The following is a 24,623-nucleotide window of genomic DNA, read 5'->3' as shown; positions in this document are numbered from 1 at the left end:
TCAACCAACATATGGGCATTTTGTTAACCCAGCATGTGTTCTGTCCAATATTTAAAAAATAACCCAGCCAAGTGTACATGCCTCCTAAGTCCTGTAATCTGTCCTCAGACACAATCATAATATCCAAGAGGCACAATAATAATCTTTTACCCCTTTAATTTTTCATATTTAAAATTGTTTTTGTGCTGCTTCTCGTCCCTTTGTGTGTAATAAGCAAAGTTTAAAGGGATAGTTCACCCAAAAATAAAAATAATGTCATAATGACTCACCTCATGTCGTTCCAAACTCGTAAGACCTCCGTTCATCTTTAGACACAGTACACAGGGTCAACAAGACCCTTCATTGAAAATCTATGCACAGTATACCATCCATGTCCAGAAAGGTAATAAAAACATCATCAAAGTAGTCAATGTGACATCAGTGGGTCAGTTAGAATGTGTTGAAGCATCGAAAATACATTTTGGTCCAAAAATCACATGTTTGACGTGTTATCCTCAGACATGTTTGCAGAGTTTTTTTTGTTCCAAACTTACAGGATGCATCTTCCTCAGACTGTAAACAAAAGCCCGGGCGCACAAAAAAAAACAGCTGGGGTGCACCAGATAACACGTCAGCCGTGTCGTACATCATCTGCGTCACTGCAGTCACGTGACCAAAACGAATTTATCAAAAACGGAAGTTAAAAAGAGATAATGATTTATTTTAACTGCGTTTATGTTTGATAGTCATTCTGAGTCTGATCTCTAACATAAATTTCTTTACAAAAACGCAATTTTTTAAGCTTTTTGGTCAAAATGTTGTATTTTTGAAGAGAAATATCCATATTTCAGTGGTAAATTAAGTAGAAAAAGTAAATATATAATGAAACGTTTTTTCCCCATTTTGTTTGTTTGTTTGTTTGTTTATTGTTTGTTTGAAAGCAAAGGGTGTGTTCTTTAATTTGATATAATTTGTATGTTTATATATTTATAGAAAATAATTTTTCCTGCAAGGAATTTTGTGAAAATTTTGTTTAAATCACAAAAATGCAGATGGGCAACTTTTTTCAAAAAGGCTGGCGGTGAATGAGTTAAACGCATTATCGTCTCGTGTTAAGGTACATATTACTAACGCGCTCTTTAAATAAAGAAAGCAATATTGCGCCGTTGACCTAAGACCAGGTTTAGTTAGTGGTGCACTCTATTTCAGTTGCCTTAAAATAGCATCGCGCCAACAATGCACCTGCACACACCCCATTTTCAGACCAAGCAGGTCCATGGGTGCACAAATGGGTGCAAATGCATTTGCTATTTAAACAACGTGGCGCAGGACGTAAAAGTGATAACTGCGTCAGGCTGAAACTAGCAAAAACAACTTGCATCATCGCGCCTTGCACCGGGTGAATGATAGGGCCCTCTTTGACTCCAACACTCCAAGCTTTTCTTTTCTAGGAAAAGCATTGTCAACATTTGTGTAAAGTCTTGCCTCTGCCATAACATTTTAATTTCATGTTTCAATATGTGCACAAGTCTCACTGCTTGGGGGCCATAGATAAATGCCGCATATCCAGTAATCCTGCCCCGCGTGCAAACTGAAAAACAACAATGGTACAAAAAAGTTTAAACATACACCCAGCTTTAGTCAGTTTTGTGTGGCTTATTGTTTTTCAGGGGGTTTTCACTCTTATCAGGAACTTTGCAGTCATAAACTAAACAAACCGTCTGTCTGTGTTTTATTTAGCACCCGACAAAGCTCCCACAATCCTCTCTGTGACGCCGCACACCACCACGTCCGTGCTGGTCCGCTGGAAGGTGAGCTCTGATTTATCATGGGCTTCCAAGAGGGGACGTTTGTGTTTATCTGTTGTCGAGCATTGTGTTCACAAACTGAAGATAATGACATAATCTGTTCCAACCCATCCAGCCGCCCCCCGAGGAGGAGATCAATGGTATTTTGCTAGGTTTTCGAGTTCGCTACAGAGAACTGCGTTACGACCGCCTGCGCAGTTTCACTGTACGGACCGTCAACAGCCCTTCTGCCAACTGGGCTGAGCTCACGGGTGAGTCTTTGTTTATTACAATAAAGAGTGTTCAAATTAGTATCTGCATATCCATATAATTCCCTCGAATTACAAAATTAACCATGGTAAATTATATCTTAGAAAATACTGTCTGTACCATATAGTGCAGATATGTTATGTGGTACTTTAATATATTCTGTACATTGGTATTTAATGATTTACATATTGACTGGTGTTAAGTGTAAGGTCCACTAAGAAAAATATATTTTTAGCACAATTTGAGCTTAAAGGGACACTCCACTTTTTTTTGCAAATGTGCTGATTTTTCGGCTCCTCTACAGTTGGGCATTTGATTTTTGGTGGTTTGGAGTCCGTTCAGCTGATCTCCGGGTCTGGCGGTACAACTTTTAGCATAGCTTAGCATCTGATTAGACCATTAGCATTGTGCTAAAAATACTAACTTAGTACACGATATATCGACAGAAGAGTCAAGTTTTAAATAAGATAAATATCAAAACTATTTGGTTATTTTTTTAGCGCAATGCTAATGGTCTAATCAGATTCAATGGATTATGCTAAGCTATGTTAAAAGTGGTAGCGCCATACCCGGATATTGGCTGAATCGATTCCAAAACTATAAAAACTGTAAAAACGGTAAAAATTAAATGTTTAACTCTAGGGGAGCTGGTAATGAGCATATTTTCAAAAAAAGTGGAGTGTCCCTTCAAGAAACTAAAAAAACATGTTGGTCAGAAATATTTTGTTTAATTGTGATTTTAGCATATATATCTGTCTTTCTCCATTCAAATAGATAAGACTTTAATCTTGCATGACTGAAATAAATGTTTGGAGGCGTTGCATGCATGGTGTGGTTTCTTTAAAGGGACTTTTATTTACATTTTCAAAAATGTGGAAAAATATCAATAAAGAATGCGTTTTTAAACTTTTGAATGGTAGTGTACAGTATGCATGCATAGAAATGAATCTCTGTTACACATATTAGCTGAACTGTTAACTCATCTGTTTGTGTGGCTTGTCTCATTAACATGCCTGTAATGAAAACTCTACCGTGAATAAAGGCTGTGTTAATTGTTTTCTCAGCCATTAGTTTTTCGAGTCAGAGTCTGGAAAGCTGCCACTCCAGCCTTTCTTCCTGTTGCATTAAACGAATGTGCTAATCCAGCTCTTCTTTTTCTTTCTCTTTTAACCCCTGGTCTTCCTCACTGTCATCCTCTTCTTTCTTTCTTTCTTTCATCCACCCAACCGTTCTCAGCTTCATACAGTGTGAGGAACCTGACTGAATCCTCACTTACTCAATACGAGCTGGACAGTAAGTCCTAAGATTCACTCTTGCTCTTTTATCAGTTTTTGTCATCATTGTGTACATCAGTGTTGCCTTATCAATAAAAAGTAGCTACAGTAGATGAATATATGACAAATAGCACTGACAATATGTTTTATGTGAGAATGCGCTGGATAGACAGAATAGAATGGTTGAAGTTGGTTTCTACCAAGGTTTTTTCATCTTATGCACTGAAAAAAGTAAATTATTTGTTTAAAAATTGTTGTGTCAACTAATATTTTTATGTTGAATTAACTCAAAGTTTTAAGGCAACCAGGTGACTTACGTTTTTAAGCTTTTTGTACCCTGCCAGTCACCTTATGCTTGTTATTGGAGCTTCCAATATATATGTTATTTGGTTAGATGTCTTCTGAAGCTAAAATAATTAGTTTGTGAGAGAAAACGTATTATTTTGAGTTTATTTAGTAAAATTGAAGTGTATACAAACAAGAGTGCTGTTTAAATGTGGCGGCATGAATGTCGATAACATCAATGGTTCTTGCGTCTTATGACAGAACATGCACACTTAGTCATCAGGGATGTAACGGTTCAAATTACTCACGGTTCGGTGCGTATCATGGTTTAAGGGTCACGGTTTGGTCACAACAGGCTTCTTTACAAAAATAAAAGCCTAAGCCGTTTTTAACCTTTGCCAAAATCAACATTTTCATGTAAGAGCACTTGTATTATTATACTACATGTAGCCTACCAACTTTACAGTAACTTCAAAATGCACATAAAATAGCTTAGAACACTGGGTTATTTTTTATGCCACTATCTTCAAGTTTTTTCGCAAGACGGTTAGTTTGTTAAAATTTAAACACGAAGGCAATGTGTGCTGTTTCTGTCTCACCTGTGATCGCGTGCTATCTATCAACAAAACCCTGGTGATGACGACGTAATAAGCGACTCGTCATATTACATGTATTGCCTTGAGCATACGGCACTCACAAATTTGACACTTTTTTCCACGTTTTCTTGAGCATCGCTGCTCCAGTAGACTTAAATGAAGCTGGCGGTGCCTCTATTAGTGTCTTTTCTCCTTCGCTTGCCGCGCTAAACGATCCGCGCCACACACACACACTCAAATGCACACATCAACACGTGAGGTTGGCAACAGATTTGCATAGCATGCTATGAGTTGGTTGGACAGGTGCTCTCACGTAAACACACGCAGAGCTTATTCAGAACCATACATTAGCAGTTTTAAGCGTTGTTTTTTCACCAAACTATATTAGAAATGCGTGGTCGAATCAAACACGGTGCACCATGGTGCACGTGTGTCCCGAACCGTGGGAGGATGATGGGACGATTCGATTCTTTACCGAGAACCGTTGCACCCCTATTAGTCACAACGTCTTAGGTTACATATGTAACCCTGGTTCCCTGAGAAGGGAACAAGATGCTGCGTCGCCATAGCAACGCTTTGGGGAAAGCCTTAGCGTGATTGATCTGAAGCATGTGTATCAAATAATCTAATGTGGGATAATGAGCGGGATGCTGCATGGACCAGAGGTCTAATCCCAAACAAGCACCCTCACCTGCCAAGTGCCGAAGCATGTGCTTACAGGGATGCAGGGAGTATGGCACTGAGACGCAGAGTCTCGTTCCCTTCTTAGGGAACCAGGGTTGCAAGCGTAACCTGAGACATTCCCTTTCGAGGGAACTTGAGCTGTGTTGCCATAGCAACGCTTTGGGGAACAAGATGCCCACGCTTCCATACTACCAAATGCCTGTAGCGTGTATAAACTGAAGACAGTCAAGGCAACGGTATCTGGGACCCTAAGGCCTTAAAGGGATAGTTCGGCCAAAATTGATATTAAACCCATGATTTACTTAGCCAAGCTGGACGAGATGCATATGTCCATAATTTTTCAGACGAACACATTTTAGGTTATTTTAAAAATGTTTTAGATCTTTCAATTAATCAAATGTAAAGTTACGGGGTCCACGTCCTTCAAGTCCAAAACATGTACATCCATCCTTCACAAAATTAATCCAAACGGCTCCACGATAGTAAACAAATGCCTTCTGAGGGTAATCCGCGCCATTTTGTTGTAGAAATATCAACATTTAAAAGTTTATAAATGAAAATAACTAGCTTCCGGTAACGCCGCAATCTTAGTCGCGTCCGCATTCAAGATGAGATAGTACGTAGTTTATGGAGGTTTCTCTGCTGCTGCTCTGTGCCCCCGCCCTCCGCATTTGTCATACGTCACTTGAGACAAGTGCATACACTATGCTAATACTCTCTCCTGAATACAGAGCAGTCTAACTGTGGGTTTACACCAAATGCGAGTTCAACGATTTGCGCGAGTAGATTACATACAAGTCAATGCATACACGCGATCAGACGCGTCGTCGCATGGGGTGATGCGAATGACGCAAAATGGGTGGCGGGTTTGCCGTAAAAACACGCGATATTCGCCTCAAACGCGTCTTCGCCTCAAACGCGTCTTCGTTCAAGTTGAAAATATTCAACTCGAGCAAAAAATTCGCATGACACAAAGTTAAATCCCACGAGTAATCTAGAGCGAGCAACGGGATGCGATTGCACGCTTCACGTTTGGTGTAAACCCACAGTATGATGGCGGCGCTAATGGAAGCTAGTTATTTTAATTTATAAAGTTTTAAATATGGATATTTCTACAACAACACCGTGCGGATTACCCTCAGAAGACCTTTGTTAATCATCCTGGAGCCGTTTGGATTTTTTGGGGAAGGATATATGTTTTGCACATGTTATATATATATATATGGATATATGCACATGTTTTGGACTTAAAGGTGCTGGACCCCATAACTTTACTGTTTAGCAGTTGGAAGATATAAGACATTTTCTAAAATAACTGAAAATGTGTCTGAAAAATGATGGACATATGCATCTCGGACGGCATCGGGGTGAGTAAATCATGGGTTTAATATCATTTTTGGCCAAACTATCCCTTTAAAGGCAGCCTTAGGTACAGTGTGCCATCACAGCGACAGGTGAGGGTATGGCATGAATTTATAACCAAGTGGGATGGTATCCACTATCCATCAGCTCAAAGTATGCTTGGTCGCCGGGAAACCTCCCTGGGTAAACCAAAGCAAACAAATAACTGCTCAGACAAATAACAAAGCGTTTCTATGGCGACGCAGCACGGGGTCCCCCTGAAAGAGAACCCAGCAAGCAGTTTTAAAAGACATCTAATAGCCGTCCAAACACAGCCCAGATCTAGGCTAAAACAAGGCAAAATTTGCTTACATCAGTGGTTCTCAAACTTTTTGGTACTATGCACCTCCCTTTGTGTAGGGTGCCGCCTTCCCCCAAAGAAAATTCGTGACATAAAACAATTTCAAACTTACAATTTTTATTAAAGGGGACAGAGAATGAAAAAACATTTTTACCTTGTCTTTGTTGAATAATGGTAATCTACCCGCATTCACAAACATACAAAAAGTGCTAAACATGCTAAACATCTCAGTCTCATAGAAATTCCTCTTTTAGAAATGTCAGCCAGAAAACAGCCCAATCTGAAAAACTGATGCTTATGACATCACAGGCATCTAACTGCCCCTCCACTTTAAAATAATTGGCTACATTTTTTGAGTGGCAGCAAAGTCGGCCAATCGGTAATGAGATTGCAAGTTAAGCCAGTAGGGGGAGCCAAATAGGTGCAAAACCACTTGTTTAAAATCCCCCACCCTAATAGAGCTATCTGGGAGAGGTTTTTAGGAAGCTTCTAAGGCATTACAGACCCAAACAAAAATGTTTTTGTCTACATGTCACATCACAGAACAAGGATAAATACTCTGTTCAATCATTCTATGTCACCTTTAAATTTAACATATTAAATGATACAATGTAGTGCTGTTGATTAGTTTGGTTATTTTGATTAGCAGGTTCAACTGCACAGAATTTATGATAAATTAATGTATTTTAAAATATGTCATAAAACTTGGGCCCCTGGAACCATCACCCGCCCCCCAGTTTGAGAACCACTGGCTAACATAATGAAATATCATTCATTTTTCAAGGTTTTTTGGCATCCATGACATGTAACCAAATTACCTTAAAAAAGCAAATTAAAGTACTTCATTTATACTCACAATACATTGGGTATATAGTTAACCTAGAAGGTGAAATGACGGCTATGACCCGAGAACTAATGATTCAGCACTCATTTGTTTTGCACGGTTGTATTTTTCAACATTTATTACCTCAATTTGCATGACTGTAGACTTCCACAAGTAGTACAGTGTTACAGAAATAGCAGCGTTGCATTTTTTGTAGTAAGTCAGTCCCCATTGTTCTTTCATCCTGCCAAACTCAATCTACGAACTGTGGTAACAACTCTTTCTCACACCTCGTTCGATCGTTCACACGAGAGCCGAGTCTCGTTTATCTCTCCTCTCACGTCTGCGTCTCCTCTGACTGCACTGTCATTGACCATTTTTTTCTTTACAACATCTCACTTCATTGGAACCGGATCATTATGTTTTAGCACCACTTAAGGTTTTATCGCACAGTATTGAATAGTGCTCATGTGCGTGTATTTTCTCTATTGTTCAGATCTGAATAAACACAAGCGTTACGAGATCAGACTGAGCGTGTATAACGCTGTGGGAGAGGGACCCGCCAGCTCGCCTCAGGAGGTTTTTGTGGGAGAGGCAGGTAAGGACAAAAATTCCTCCTCGCTGCTTTAACTCGATATTTTTATTTCACAGTAGCTAATAAAACTCTTGTAGCTGTGCCTTCAGCCGGTATAAACTCTATTAAATGGGTTCAGACTGTGTTTGTGTTTTTCGAGAGTCGCTTTGGAATCTGATTAGCTCTCTTTGCATTCAGTTCCCACCGCTCCGCCGCAGAATGTCGCTATCCAATCTTCAACCGCAGCTCAGCTTGATGTCACGTGGGACCCTCCACCGGTAGAGGCCCAGAATGGAGATATTCAAGGCTATAAGGTACAACTTTTTTGTTTAGCCAATTTAAGGACCAAAACAGTGATTTGCTCTGCGCCACTGATAGTTTCCTGTTTGACTGTTGCTCATTTTCCAGCTCCCCTAGAGTTAAACGTTTGATTTTTACAGTTTTGGAATCCATTCAGCCGATCTCCGGGTCTGGCGGTACCGCTTTTAGCATAGCTTAGCATAATCCATTGAATCTGATAAGACCATTAGCATTGCGCTAAAAAATAATATTTTAACGAATACACTTTAACGTAGATTTGAAAGGAAACAGTCCTGTGTCAATCATTATTAAAAGCATAAATAAGAGTCACCGTGCCTCGCGCATAGCCGCAATTCTTATGGCATCTCTCCTCCTTCTCATCTTCTCCTTCACTACTAATTTTTTTCTTTTGTTCTGTTACTTGAACTTGGGGCTTGAGCCCGACCTAAGGTTTAAGCTGCCTTCTAGAACAGCATGCCAAGTTGGTTTACCGTTAATTAAGACTAAATGGGCAGGCAAACTCGTTAAAAAATGAAAGTAATCCATCAAAATATGGATTTACACGTCTACTAAAATAAAGCCATTATTGATTTTCCTAATGCATGGTTCTTTGATCTTTACTTCCGTTTAAAACGTTATACATTTCGCAAAGGAGCATTTTCAGCACTTTGTTTGAACAGCAACAGCAACCAACACACGTGCATAAAAGAGGCTAGGCTAAAATAAAAATATGTAATAAATAAATATCAAAAATGAGGTTATTAATAGAAGTTGATTTGGCGGGCAACTCACATACTCACAGACTCACCTGGTGCCCACCATGTTGGAGACCACTGCTATGGGGTCTTCCTGCCTGTGGCCCGAGCTGCAGGGATAGACGTCAACCCTCCCATGACCTTGCATATAGGATAGACTGTTAAATGTCAAGGTATAACAAAACATGCTTTATCATTTTGTAATTGTTAATGAAATATTATGACAGTTTTATACTATTTGGGCAGTTCTCTGAAAATCCTAATAAATTGACTGAACTCATTTGATTGAGTAAACTCGTTGCCTCAATTCGATTAAGCAATGGGTCTCCCAAAAACTTATATATTTAAGTTTACTTAGCTTGGTGGCTACCACTGATCTATATAAATGACTGGATTGCACATATAAATCCAGTCATTTATATAGATCAGTGGTGGCCACATAGACTGAACTAAAATTGCTAAGTTCACCAAACTTGGAGTTTGTTTTAAGGTCGTGCTGCATTTTTTTACAGTATGTCATGATCGCATCCTGTTTAAAGAATTGCTCTTGAAGCACTGTCCCACTGCTAACAGTGACATTTATACAACAATATGACCTAGATTCACTAAACAGGGACAATTAACATCAAAGCACAGTAAAAACACATGCAAAAGCGCCGATGGTAGTGGAAATTTCTGAGATTTACTGACAAGTCGCTTGTTAACATAACAGGCACAACATCTTATTTCCATAATGACCAACAAAGTTGACCAAGAGCAGCGCTAAATGGTTAAGGTCATGCTTTTTGGGCATTAAAGGGGACATTTCTCAAGACTTTTTTTAAGAGTTCAAATAAATCTTTGGTGTCCCCAGAGTACGTATATGAAGTTTCGGCTCATAGTTTCATAATCCTCTTCTGACATCACAAGGGGAGCCAAATTTCAATGACCTATTTTTTTCACATGCTTGCAGAGAATGGTTTACCAAAACTAAGTTACTGAGTTGATCTTTTTTACATTTCCTAGGTAGACAGAAGCACTGGGGACCCAATTATAGCACTTAAGGGAAAAGTCAGATTTTCATGATATGTCCCCTTTAAATATTGATGCGAATACCATTAAATTGACACGGCTGACTTTGGTAAATAGCGTTGCGTGATTTATTGAAATACTTTCATTCCATAAATTTTGCATCTAAAACTCCTACTGTACAAATGCATATGCAAGGTCAGCTGCAAATATAACTGTCCATGCTTTTACAGCACAATTTGTACTTTTAGTCAATTTTTACAGCAGTTTTTATGCCAAAAGATGGTTTGCACTAAGCTATTAGTAAATCAGGTGTATCTCCAAGACACATTTATGAATTCAAAGGAATATAACAATAAATATGATGTTATTTTCTGTCTCTGGTATTCAGCAGTGTGCCACACAAGCTATCAAAAGAGTTTATCTTGTTTTGAACCTGCATCTTTCATCTACGTACTATACTTAAATCTATTTTTATTCAAATTCTCATTACACGTTTTTATTCATTCAAATTTCTGACCTATAGCTGTGTGCGTTTAATCATTATACATTGAATCTACCATGAATTTTTACATCACCAGTGCAGGTCACAAATAGACTTGTATTGTGCTAGAGGAGAATAATGACTTGGCAAGTAGTATTTAAACTAATAGCTCTGATCTGATGTGACAGGAAGCTTTGTCTTTTCAGTTTCATAACTGCTGCTCCGAATATAATAACCACTGCTCCAATAACTTGAAAGCCCATCACCAGCTCCTTCTATATATATATTCATTTAAGTGATTTGTGACTTTTCAGATTTATTATTGGGAGTTTCAGCTTCAGAACGAGACTGAAAGAGTCCGCACCCTGTTCCTGCCTGAGCTGAGCGTAAAATTGAAAAACCTGACCGGCTACACCACTTACATGATCAGTGTGGCTGCCTTCAACACAGCAGGTGATGGGCCACGCTCGCTGCCCACCAGAGGGCGCACTCAGCAAGCAGGTGAGAAGACTACAAATGACTTCAGTACAGGGTCGGAGTGGGACTCATATTCAACCCTGGAGTTTGATGCCTAGACTGGCCCACTTTAGTTCATGACAGACTATATAAAAGTAATATAATTAAATCCTCAGTAGTATATAAGTATGCAATAGTGCTTTGTTGTCTGAAGCCTTGCAATTCATTGTATTTTTCAAATATATCATTTACAATTCATTGCAAATACATTAGCCTAAACAATTATGATTATTGCCATGCAGCCCTATCATTAGGTATTTTAATATTATTCAATTAAACGTATTCAAAAACTACTAAAAGGGAAAAAATGCGTTTGGGTTTTTTCTCCTATATTTCTAGTTTCTTTAAAAATGGTGGGTCTTGAAATTACCTGTTGGTTGAAAAAGCTTGGAAACCCCTGATATACAATACACAAGATTTATCAAGAATGCAGGAAAAGCAGATGGAAAAATAAAATCTTTATCTTAATTTTTTAGTAGTTAGATCATTTTTTTGTCAAATAATGTAGGGTAGGCCCAACATTTTGTTTTACTTGAAAAAACATCATATTCATATGAAACTTTACTTTTATCCAATAGCCTACACTGAGATGAGTTTTGCATAAAATAGATTTTTGTTTCTTGTAATAGAGGATGAATAGGCAAATGACTATTAATAGACAAAAGATATAGATAATTTTCCTTTTAGAGGCCATATATGAAGTCACGCTCAAATTTATTTTAAATCTAGACGCGCGGCAACACAAAAAAAACCCGCATCTGAGACGAAACTCGTGTTCACAGGCGACACCTATGCTGCGTTCAGACCAGCAGCGGTAGAGGCGTCAAACGCGAGTGATTTCAATGTTAAGTCAATGTGAAGACGCGTTGACGTGCGTTTGGAGGCCTTGCGGCGCGAATGGGCCATTTAGTGCGCCTCATTCGAGCGTCTAGTTAGAGCCTCTAGAATTCAGCGTTGCTGCGGCAAACGTGCGAGTTGAAAAATTTGAACTTTAGCCAAAAAAACGCACCGCGTTAACCAATCAGGAGCTTGCTTTAGTAGTGACGTGATTACAGAGTCGCAGAAGCCCTTCCCATGACACGAATTTCTGTGCAAATGTCTCGATGACTAGAATTTCACATGCAGGCTTTCACGCGCGAATGAAGTGAGTAAACTCAAACGGCGCATTCACATGGGACGAAAGCATTAACGCTTGACGGAAGGCTTGTCTGAAGCGTGGCCAACAGCCAATCACAGTGGTCGCAGCACATGCTCTGGTCTTCCATAAACGTAATTGGCTGGCTCTGCCTAGTTTATTTGCATAAGGCAATCTGATTGGCTGACGCTCGCGTTGCCGCTTAAAAAGTTGAGAAAAGTTCAACTTCTGCCGCGAGCAATGGCAGTGACGCAGGGCCGACGGATCCACAATTCAGTTCGGCAACGCTCGACGTCACCCATTAAAAGTGAATGGGAAGCGTCAGCGCTTACGCCCCGTGTGAGTGCGCAGAAAATGTTCAAGCAGCAAACTAGACGCGATTTTGACGCCTCAAACTCGGCTGGTGTGAACCCACTGTTAGACGCGACACGTCCTGGGTTTATTCATGCAGATGTTAATGAACCCTAATGCAAGAATTCTTCCAATAAGTGGTTAGGGACTCGGGACACAATCAACATTGGCATAAAGCGGTGGGGACATCTTTCACCCGCAAATTACGCGAGTGGGGCTGCTGTGAGTACTGGCAGCATAGGGACAGCAGCAACCTTCACATGACAACACCGGCCCTTGTGGCCAAAAAAAACAGACCTGCCCACCGGGAATTCTCCCGGTCCTCCCTATGGCCAATCCCGGCCTGCTTCAGTAAGGGCATAGCCAGAACGTTTTTTCAGGGGTGGCCAGGTCAGACCCAGTGATTATATCGGGGTGGCCAAAAAAAATCACTAGAGACATCATTTCTATACATTCAACAGAATTTGAAAATCACAAACATAAACAAAGGATTTAAACTATTTTTTTTAGTGCTATACAAAAGAAGGAAAAGTATGCTAATATGTTAAATTAACGTTTTTAAATAAACATGTATTTAAAGTTATTGTGTCTGTCACACACATAAAGCATGTCAGACCAGTAAATTATCACATGCCCATAACTTTTAAATGCATTAACATTTTAAAGAAAGTAGATAATATATAATAGTCAGTCCTTTAACGCATCCATCATGCTGTTTTTAATTATTTGACCCACCCGACCGGTGGACATCCGTGCATCTTTAGCTCATAGACTTCTACGCATACATGTATGTTTGTCCCATATAGGCAGTTCGCAGCTGTTCAGCCAGTGCTACAGACTGCTTGCATTAAAGAGTGCCAAAAACTTAATTTGCGCTGCAGACCGGCCAGCGCAGGGTCAAGTCAGACACATTTTACTTTAGACTGCTTTACCCAAGAGGGGTGGCCAACCCTATATCATCAGTGGCACATAGCTACGCCCCTGAACCAGTTGCCCTCCTCCAAAAACTGTTCACCCTGAACAGCATATGAAAATATGGTAATACTTTATAATAAGGTTGTATTAGTAAACATTAGTAAATGCATTAACTAGCATGAACAAACAATGAACAGAATAGTTTTTAAAGGCGGGGTGCATGATTTTTGAAAAACACTTTGGAAAAGGGAGTTGGGCCGAGTACCAAAAAACACTTGTAGCCAATAAGCAGTAAGGGGCGTGTCTACTAACCAACATCATTGTCTGGGTCGCATATGTGTGGGGCGGGTCTATCAACAGAGAGTCCAGATTCTATTGGGGTAGGGGCGTGTTTTTTTAGGTGATTTCAAATATCAACATTGGCTTTCAAAGATCATGGACCCTGCCTTTAAAGCAACACCAAAGAGTTTTTTTACCTTAAAATAACATTTCCAAAAAAGTTTTAGTCGTTCATCCACTCGAAACAGGGTGAATGGCACTTTCACATTCGTTTTGCAGCCCTCTATTGGCCAAAACCGCACTAAAGAAGTTTCCAACCGTCTGGTCGCGGTCCTGTAGTTCGAGTGAAAACTACAAAAGCGTGCTTTACGGCAGACCTACAATCCAATCAGAGCCAGCTATGCTGCAGTATTTACGACAGTGGTAATGAACAATTACGCTTCTAACCTGTAGGGGGAGCAAAGAGCAAAAACTCTTTAGTGTTGCTTTAACATGTATTAGTTCTTATTAAAGTTCAATAAAGTTATTCATGTTAGCTTATGGTGCATTAATTAATGTTAACAGTTACATCGCTTGATTTTATAAATGCATTAGTGAATGCAGAATTTAACATGTTAGCTATCGTTAACAAATACAAGCTCATTGTAAAGTGTTACCAAATGCTTTGTTAAGCACCCTGATGAAATAGTCACTCATATTGATTAGGACAGATCACATCTTACAGAGTGAATGGAGTGATATTATGAAGGATGTAAGTTGTCTTTTAGTTTGGGGTAACACATAGAAACGGAAGCCCGTGACAGTTTGCTTTGGACCGGGAGCTGGGAACAGGGTTTGAGAAAATGGGCCGCATAGAGTTTTTTGGCGAGTCAACATTAGGAAAGCTGTGCTCCAAGATATTTACAAAAAGTTCAATTCTGCCTTTTCCACTTTCTTAAAAACTGTGACAGTATAGTGAGGATGCAACAATGAAAACTTGGCACAGCTGAAGCTAAATCTCTGGGAGACGAGCCAATACAAACTCCAGTGCCAATGTTCCTGAGGGCAGACGAACTCCTTAAACTCCTTTTAATTACTGTAGGATTAGCCTGACCCCTTACAACAGCGGGTTTAAATGTGCACTGCAGGAAATGATTGTCACGAAAAAAATTCTTAGTATTTTGTCTTGTTTTCAGTAAAAATATCAAAAAATTCTTAAATTAAGATGCTATGGTTTCATCTCTGTCTGCGCCTGGGTTCGTTCCTCAGCCATTCCTGACAGCTTTTTCTTGATTAGCAAAATGACCCAAGAAAATAAATCACAAATTTAAGTGATTTTGTGCATATAAAACAAGCAAAAAAATAATAATGTCCAATGGGGTAAGCAAAAAAATCTTGAACATTTATCTTAAACACTCAGGGTTTCCGCGGAGTCATAAAAAGTCATAAAACGTCTTAAATTTAATAATGAAAATTTTAGGCCATAAAAAGTCATAAAAACATCCGGATTTTCCATACAAGGTCATAAATTACATTTAGCCACGTCTTAAATTTATATACTTGTTCATTCATTGTTGCCTTTCCCCACAAAAATGCGCTGGCGGCGGCATTCACTCGTTTTGTAGTTCTGTCTGAGGAATCTGGGTGGGATTCCAGGACTACAAGGTCCATGCGGCAGTGCAGCAAACAGACTTGTCGGAAGTACTTCAGAAACCCGCTGTCCCATGCGAACTCCGAACTCTCAAGGAAGTACTTCAGAAACCCGTTTGTCTTCGTCTCGGCAAATCGGGGTCAAAGATGGCCCAGCTCCTTTCAAAATCAAACGCCCTCAGACGGGCAAGCAAGGAAAAATTTGCTAAGCTGAAAAAAGTTGAGGGGGAGATAACCATTAAAGGGGACGAACTGAGAAAAATGTAGACAAGCACTAACTGACTTTTTACTTTAAAGTAATTTTTAATTTAATATAATGAAAGTTAAAAAATATAAAGACTTTTGAAAGGAATTTTAATGTTATTTTTCGTTATTCGTGTAGGTCATAAATTTAAATCATAATGGTCATAAAAAGGTCTTAAAAAGTCTTAAATTTGACTGACTAAACCCTGCAAAAACCCTGACACTAAATTCAAGAGAAAAAAAGCTTTCCCCATTGGCAGATTTTTTTTGTTTATTTTTGCACAAAATCACTTAAATTTAATATTTTTGGTCTAAAAACGAATAATTATTTTTTTTCTTGAAAATCATTTTTTGCAGTGTACTGACTGTAGAGAGGCTTTTTTATTTTAAATACTGTATTAAAAGTACTGTATTGTCCTTAAAACATTTATGGCTCAGAAACTGTTTCTTCTTATTATATATAAAAAGCATTTCAATTTTTTTAAAGCAAAATAATTGTATTGTGATAAAAAATTGTGAAATGTCTGTCAGTGAACATGGAGGAAAAATTTACGTTTTGTTAACAAATGTAAATATTTCATTGATATTGAAGCTGTTAGAAGGTGTGTGTGTGTGTGTCACGAAAAATGTTTCATTTATCAGACTGTATCAGATTTGATTCTGCTACAGAATTCAGATTAAGTTAGTTTAAATTAGTTATTGATCTGAAACATAATTCATGGTTATTTTGTTGCAGTTATTGCATGGGTGTTGAATGCTGAGTTTCTTTACTTCCACAGCTCCCAGTGCTCCCAGTTTCATCCACTTCAGTGAACTCACCACTACATCTGTCAACATGTCCTGGGGTGAGCCCAAGCAGCCCAATGGCATCATAGAGGGCTACCGTGTGGTCTACGAGCCCTGCACGCCTGTGGATGGTAAGAAACCGACTGCACAATGTTAATGCTAGCGTGGGTTGATCTGCACCCTTTTAGGCATGTTGTGACTCAAGTTTGCCTTCTTTTGGCATGCAATGAATGGCATCCTATGCGAATTCCTTTTTGTCCTGTTATTGATTAGGGCCTGGGTAAAACATTTAAAATGTGTGATGCTCTTGAAGTTTCACAGTGTTTGGGATCAGAGGCAGGATGGAGTTAAAAGATTACTGAGGTCCCGTGCCGTGCCCATAATGGCTCCATAGTGGTCAGGCCTGTGGGGAGGCCAGATGTTCTGTGCTGGTGTTTACCAAGCTGCCACATCTTAAAATCCGGAGGATGCGCCTCAATGTCAAAAGGCTATCTCTGTAGTTTAACCTATTAAGCTTGACCTTTTGTGATGTTCAAGAAACGGTTTAGTGACAAATAATGGGTGAAATGTCTAAAAATCTAATTTAAAGGGTATGTGCCAAGTTCTAATTTATATTAAATATTTTGGTAAAACTTTGTAAACAAGTCAGTGTGCACATCTCAAATATTGTCAGACATATATTTAAAGTAAAAAATTTTGATTTTTTTATCATAATACAAAATCTAAATGGATTTAAATGTGAAAATCGGTACTGTCATAGTTTATCATTGTACAAATGCATTGAAATAATTCAGGGTTCCGACGGGTCCTTGAAATCCTTGAAAGTTTGTGAATCTGGGGAAATTTAAGGACCTGGGAAGTTTTTGAAAATATACATACATAGATACAGGTCATTGAAAGTGCTTGAATCTATTTTTTGCCATATGTTTTCTGGAAAAGAATCCATATTATTCCCTGTGTAGTGTAGGATAATATCATAAAATTCTAGACTTTTTAAGCACACGTGCTAAACTGTTCGCTTTTAATGCTTATATCTTCTGTATTCGAATGTTGATTCATACCAAAATGCTTTTTAGCATAGTTGTGTTTGACACATGAAAACGTCTCGGGTTTTGTATGTAACTGTTGCGTTTCCATTGCCATACTTCCTGTGTCCCTGTAATGCTGTCTTTGGCAATATTTCAGATAGCGATATACTTATTGGCTCCCGCATCACCCTGTCTTTGTCCTTAAGCCTCCCCATTGGTTGAATTTGATATACACATACAGACGCACTTACTCCTGGAGGCATCTCCAAAGTGTCACCGCAGTGACGCAGCGCGAGTTCCCTCGAAAGGAAACTGTAACAATGTATCTTAAAACGTAACACAATGTAACCTTGCTCTCACTTGAATTATGTCCCCACATTTAGTCCTTGAATTTGAGGGTATTGGACCTGGAAAGTTCTTGAAAGATCCTTGAATTTGAAGTTAACTAATGTGTGGGAACCCTGATAATTGTTTGTATGAATTGCATTATTAATTTGCATTTATTTTAGTTAGTTATAAATCTGGCACTCCACTATTAAACAATCTGTATTTGTGTGTGTAAGAGCTGGTGTTAAGCCCGGAGTATAGTCTGTTTTTTACATTAATAAACTTGGCGGTGCGAGGCTCCGCATACAGTGTGTGCATTACCCATGTACTGTACGCGGACCCTTGCGTACCCGTAAAAAGTGGACCATACTTCGGCCTTTAGCGTACAATTTTACTCACTGTAGCGTGGTATCTAGAGTTTGAGTGTTTCTTTTACAGACTCCTCTCCTCACACTTCAGGTGTCAGTAAAATTGTCACTGTGGATGTAAAGGGCAGCGCCCCTTTGTGGATGAAAATCAAGGATCTGACAGACGGAGTGACCTACACTTTTCGCATCCGTGCCAAAACTCTCACCTACGGTCCTGAGATCGAAGCCAACATCACCACCGGCCCTGGAGAAGGTCTTGTTTCCTAATTGTTTCCACTCAGTTAATATTTTGTTCTTACCTTTCAATGCCAGTCAGGGTTTCCCGCAGAAAATTTGTAAGTTAAGGTGGTAGGGTTGGGCGGAACGGCGGGGCCTGGGGGCGTGGCAATCAAAGGGGTAGGGCGCATGTGTCATGATGATAATGAAAATATTTTTATTAAAAACACTCAAATAAAACTTAATTTTGAAGAAACTATGACAGAAAATGAACACATACTAGATTATTAATGAATTAAATACTTCTAACGGGAATAGCTGCGTGATGAAGTGAAACTAAAGGGTTAATAAACACAATCTGAAGCAGATGTTGTAGAACGTCTGGCGAATGATGATAAATAGCGCGAAGATTGTAAAAACTGATTATTTCTTACTATTAATTACATCATCTTAAAGGAGTGTAACTACTGTAGCATGTAAATAATGCACATAAATAACGTAAGCAAGAGCACTAAACAATTATATATCAGCAACAGGCACGTAAAACCTAGCTAGCAGGTTGCTCAAACAACAAAATCCCCAGCTAACTTACTTTAAATTTGCTAGAACTATAGACTAATACAATAACAGGCTTAAATAAACCCAAAACATAAGTCCACTTACAGTTCTTACTAACACGCATTTTATTAACTGCTATCCATGTCGGACCATTTAGGCCATGTGGCGCGCGTGCATGCTCGCGGTGTGAAGCGCGTCCGCGCTACTCTCCGAGATGTTTTATCAACTGGCTAGTTATCCTCCAGACAGTGACGAACCACATCATTTTGGCCGTGTGGCGCGCATGCCCGCTCGCGTTGTGAAGCACATCCGCACAATTCTCAGAGATGCACTTGACGGCCTTTTGTGCAGCATTTTTTTTTTTTGACGACCTAGTTAGGGCGGTAGGGTTTCTCAGCTTAGGCGGGCCGCCCAAACTGCAAAGTGCTGCGGGAAACCCTGCCAGTAAATGCCATTTTTTTTACTGTCTAAGCTGTTGCATTATTCTCTCATTTGTGTTCTAGGTGCTCCAGGGCCTCCAGGTGAGCCGTTCATTTCTCGTTACGGCTCGGCCATTACACTTCACTGGTCCAGCGGTGATCCCGGACGAGCCCCCATTACACGCTATGTCATAGAGGCCAGACCATCTGGTGAGTAAAAGTCATACTTTTCTGCATGTACATACCACTAGTGTCATCAAACAGAATTGCAAATATTACGATTGTTAAAGGAATATTCAATTTTCTTAAAAGAAAAATCCAGATAATTTACTCTTTCTTTGTTCAGTCGAGAAGAAATTATGTTTTTTGAGGAAAACATTGCAGGATTTTTCTAATTTAAATGGACTTTAATAGACACTTAACTCAACACGTAACAGTTTTTTTCAACAGAGTTTCAAAGGACTATAAACAATCCCAAACGAGGCATAAGTGTCTTATCTAGCAAAACAATTGTCATTTTTGACAAGAAAATTAACAAATATACACTTTTAAAGCACAACTTTTTGTATAGATCCGGTTGTGATGCGCCAGCGTGACCCCACGCAATACGTCATGATGTCAAGAGGTCACAGAAGACGAACGCGAAACTCCGCCCCAGTGTTTACAAGTGCGTTGAAAGAGGACCGTTCCTACGTTGTTGTATGTCAACTGATACTAATTAATGTCTTTGTGTCAGTTTATTGTTTACAATGGTCCGCAAATGTGAGTTTTATATATGTAACACGTGACCTCCCTACGTCACTATGCATTTACGTTAGGTCACGCTGGACCAGACCTAGACGAAAAGTTGTGGTTTAAAAGAGCATATTTGTTATTTTTCTTGTCAAAAATGACAATCGTTTCGCTAGATAAGACCCTAAAGCCTCGTTTGGGATTGTTTATAGTCCTTTGAAACTCTGTTGAAAAAAACTGTTACGTGTTAAGTGTCTATTAAAGTCCATTAAAATTAGAAAACTCCTGCAATGTTTTCCTCAAAAAACATAATTTCTTCTCGAGTGAACAAAGAAAGACATCAACATTTTGGATGACATGGTGGTGAGTAAATTATCTGGATTTTTCTTTCAAGAAAATTGAATATTCCTTTAACAAACATGTTTCCTGAAAATTCCCCGTCTGACATTAGTTGAAACGAACATGGTACTAAATTCCCAAAGTCATGCAATTGTTGCTCTCTTGGGATGTTCAGAATGCTGAAACAATGTTGTTTCACAAACAAATGCCTATAGTTGTCTACTTAATATTAGTCTAGGATATGTTATTTTACAATTCTCCAAAAATGGAACTTATTACAAAATTCTGATTGATTACAGATGAAGGATTGTGGGATATTCTCATCAAGGACATTCCTAAAGAGGTGACATCTTACACTCTGAATCTGGATATGCTCAGAGAAGGAGTCACCTATGACTTCCGTGTTATCGCAGTGAATGATTACGGCTATGGTTCTCCCAGTACTCCATCCCCTTCAATTTCAGGTGAGTAAACTTGATCCCGACAAGGCGCTAGAAGGCATTTAACCAACTGCAAATTGGTAAAAAACTGTCTTTCTCTTTAACAGCCCAAAAGGTCTCTCCCTTTTACGAAGAATGGTGGTTTCTGGTGGTTATTGCTCTGGTTGGCCTCATCTTCATCCTTCTGCTTGTATTTATTCTCATCATACGTGGGCAAAGTAAAAAGTACACCAAGAAAACAGACTCAGGTGGGTCGATATGCCACTGAAAATATACTGAAGATAGATCCATAGTATCCCTCAATTACCCTGATTGCCTTTCTGCTGATTCAATGAAATGGACTTTGGTTCAGCTCCGTTTTCCCATCGCTGGTGGGTTTTTGCCAGAGAGAAAAAGTGATTTTCCACTTGAGAGCAGCTCAGAGAATCAATGGCAGTGTCTATTTGCTTCAGTTGTTGTTGGTCATTTCTAACGACTTGATTGCTGACTCATTTTGCGCCCGAGTGAGGCGGTCGGCTGTCTAATCCCAAATTACATCGCTTATCATTTTAGTTCTCGTCTCGGCTCGAGAGCTTTTTCTTATCAGCGCCAATATTTCAGTCTAAGCTGTAAGATTCACAGAAAATACGGTGGCTTGGGTTTAAGAATGGAAATGGGTTTTTGTTTTTGCAGAGAGATCGATTAGACAGTAGTAAATGGATATTTACCCGGGAATTTTAATGTTTGTGTGATAAAAGGTTATAAACAAGAAATATAGGAAATATTTGTAAAAAATTATATATAAAACAATTTACTTACAATTTAAGTCAATCATGAGTAAACAAAAATGTTTTGGTAAACTGTTCCTTTAATACAAAAAATATAAAATATGTAATATGTAGTGAAAATCTTAATAGGAAATAAATACCGTAAATCTTTCCTTTGTCTTGTTTTTTTATACTCAATCTGATTCATGATGCTAAATGCAGTGGGCATGGTAGGGAGGGTTATAGATTGTTTTGATTGTAAAATAGACCACAAACATTTAACAAAGCATCAAGCGATTTCAGAGGTCTGGAAATGTCAGACTTGCGTGTGTGGGTGGCGTTCTCATATGGCTGCTTCAATGCTTGGTCAGAGTTTAGTGCTGTGCCAGGGTCAGTAAACAGGGCTGAGACACAGTGAAAGTGTTTGTGTGGAACACAAAGGGCTACTCTCAAGGTTCACCCCACTCGCATCGCTCTGCTCATTTCTGATCTTCTGGTGTCTGCTTATTTCACTAAAGTTCAGCAAGGTGACCACACTGGCCACATAGACGGAGGTGTCATTGCTCTCCTGACCTTCCTGAAATCACACTTTTGATTAACTCTGAAGTCCATGTTTGTGAGGGTGTCAGAAAGGGCAGCAAACAGAACCTTTGAGGTCAGAGGACTTCTGAATTTAGAAGATGTGTGACCTAGTAATATTTGATTTGCTTCTCTGCTATGCTCACATACATAACAAGGCAAAACTAAATGTATAGGGATAGGGAGATGTGGTTTAGTTGGTCTAGGGAGATCTGAACTAGTTACTGCTTAATATTGTTCTAAGATTTATTTGTTGTCAAAATTAATTTCATATCTGTGCAACAAGGAACACAGTTTGACCATAAGCCCTTGCCTTTAAATCTTGGTTATTCATGACACGTCCACATGCACCAGTTTTTTATGTTTAAAAACAAATAGAATAGAAAATCTTTTGTAAAGAAATATTTAAGGGATTATTGTCCAGTGCAGTTTTATAAAATTGATCTTATATTTATAAATTGTATTTTATGTCAAAAGTATCCCTTATGAAAATGAATGTTTTTTAACTCATTCCCTGCCACCCTTTTTATTTAAAAAGTTGCCCGCAAGCATTTTTGGTGATTTTCACAAAATGCCTTCCAGGAAAATTTTCTTCTAAAAATATATAAACATACAAACATATCAAATAAAAGAACTAGGGATGTGCATTTATGTCATTTTTTTTATTTCGATTACTCCATAGGTCTGAAGAACGAGTACTCGATTAACTGGGGGCGGGGCAATCAAAGGGGCGGGGCATACACATCATGGTGAAAATGAAAATATTTTTATTAAAAACACTCAAATAAAACTTAAATTTAAAGAAACTATGACAGAACAATGAACACATACTAGATTATTAATGAATTAACCCTTTAACTGGCGCAGCCCTTTTTGAGTGAGGGGTTGGTGAAAAGGTGATTTACACCTTTAAATTAATATAACTCTGGCATTTTTTTTTTTTTTTGATCTAGAAGCCTAATTTTGGTTTTAATTTTGGTAATTTTTTGTTTTAAAGAAGACACTTCAACGTTTTTTAGGGAAGTGTCTGGAGGTGAAAATATTTTTTTTTTTTAAGCAGTTTACATTTATTTGTAATAAATAAAAATGCAATATAGTATTATTTTTAATACATAAAAAAACTTAGGTTTGTGCTGGTTTGCTTTGAGGTTTGCTGCCTACTTGTGTCACAAATGAATAAATTACAGTAACTGCATTATTATTACTGCTAAAAGGTTTTGAAATATGAAAACTAGATTCTTAGACCTTTCCAACAATATATAGTTTGCCGTGATAGATTAACATTTACATAGAAAATATTGAAGTAAACGTAGGTGTCCCGCTCACTGGACAGCGCCAATTAATTAAATGTTTTTAACAGAAACCTCTTACAGGAAAAGCTGTGTGATGAAGTGAAACTAAAGGGTTAATAAACACAAACCGAAGCGATTTCGTTAAACGCGCATCTTCAGACTCATCTTCTTCTTTACTACCACATGCGCTTGTACGCTACCAGACATCCAAATGCCGCCATATCCACAATAAATGAATAAATAAACGCACATGATCATCGTTTTTGTGATCGATCATCGATGCCACATTTAAGTTCTCGAGCAATCGAGTACTCGTGCTCATCCCTAAAAAGAACAGACCCTCTGCTTTCAAACAAACAATAAACAAACAAACAAAATAGGGGAAAAACATTTAATCCTATCTATATTTTTTCTCTTCTTATATGTGTATTTTTCATAAAAAACAGCAAAAAGCTAAAATAATTGCATTTTTGTGAAGAAATTTTGTTAGAGATCAGATTCAGAACGATTATCAAAACATACACAGAATTTAAAATTAGTAAATAGTTTTTTTGCTTCAGTTTTTTATAAATTGGGTAGTTGGCCATCTACACACCAAAATCTGGAACCTCAGAATAACTCTATAAGAGTTAATTTCAACACTTTAAAAGTGTCTCATGGGGTCCACTCCCAATAGAGTTATTTTAACACTTTTGAAAGTGTTGGCACATTGACTCCTTTAAAGTGTTAGCAATTGACACTATACAGAGTTAAAAATCTAACTATAAATTTACACTAATCAGTGTTAAATATTTTTTATTTGTTAAAAATTAACTCCCTCTGTGTAATTTTTCTCCAATGTAGTGTTATATTTTTTAATATGGTGTTAATATGGTAAATGTAAAGACAGAAACATATTAAGGTACTTTTGGGACAAAAACTTTATTTTAAACAGTTTTTTTAATGTAACAATATAGCAGTATAATCTATCATTCTTATTTTAAAACTATTAATGATTTTTTTTAAATGTCATCTGATCAACATTTATTTATGACAGAATAATTGTCCTCAATGTATCATGCATTTAAGTGTTCATTAAATTAACATATTAACATTTGAGACAACTAAAAAGCACATTCCCAATGTATAACAACAGTAAACACAGTTTATGGGATGCTTCAGTTCATACAAACAAGTTTGACTTCATTTCAATCCAAAATCCATG

General features: G+C 38.3%; 1 protein-coding gene across 6 annotated transcripts in view; it reads left to right on the top strand.

Annotated features, from left to right (window-relative positions):
• Window positions 1–24,623, top strand: part of sdk2a (sidekick cell adhesion molecule 2a) — a 252,076-nt gene that overhangs the window by 211,479 nt on the left and 15,974 nt on the right. For 2 of the 6 annotated variants that reach the window (XM_073856925.1, XM_073856924.1), the window contains exons 31-41: window positions 1,720–1,790; window positions 1,903–2,038; window positions 3,273–3,329; window positions 7,897–7,998; window positions 8,173–8,288; window positions 10,836–11,022; window positions 16,369–16,506; window positions 18,190–18,351; window positions 19,376–19,501; window positions 20,662–20,826; window positions 20,910–21,050. In XM_073856925.1, coding sequence (XP_073713026.1) covers window positions 1,720–1,790; window positions 1,903–2,038; window positions 3,273–3,329; window positions 7,897–7,998; window positions 8,173–8,288; window positions 10,836–11,022; window positions 16,369–16,506; window positions 18,190–18,351; window positions 19,376–19,501; window positions 20,662–20,826; window positions 20,910–21,050 — 1,401 coding nt within the window. Of the gene's footprint in view, window positions 1–1,719; window positions 1,791–1,902; window positions 2,039–3,272; window positions 3,330–7,896; window positions 7,999–8,172; window positions 8,289–10,835; window positions 11,023–16,368; window positions 16,507–18,168; window positions 18,352–19,375; window positions 19,502–20,661; window positions 20,827–20,909; window positions 21,051–24,623 lie in introns of all 6 variants that reach the window. The other 4 variants (XM_073856923.1, XM_073856922.1, XM_073856927.1 and 1 more) reach the window with 3 other exon arrangements.

Source organism: Misgurnus anguillicaudatus, chromosome 19, assembly GCF_027580225.2.
Source record: "Misgurnus anguillicaudatus chromosome 19, ASM2758022v2, whole genome shotgun sequence".
Lineage (NCBI taxonomy): Eukaryota > Metazoa > Chordata > Actinopteri > Cypriniformes > Cobitidae > Misgurnus > Misgurnus anguillicaudatus.
This window is presented reverse-complemented; position numbering and strand designations above follow the sequence as displayed.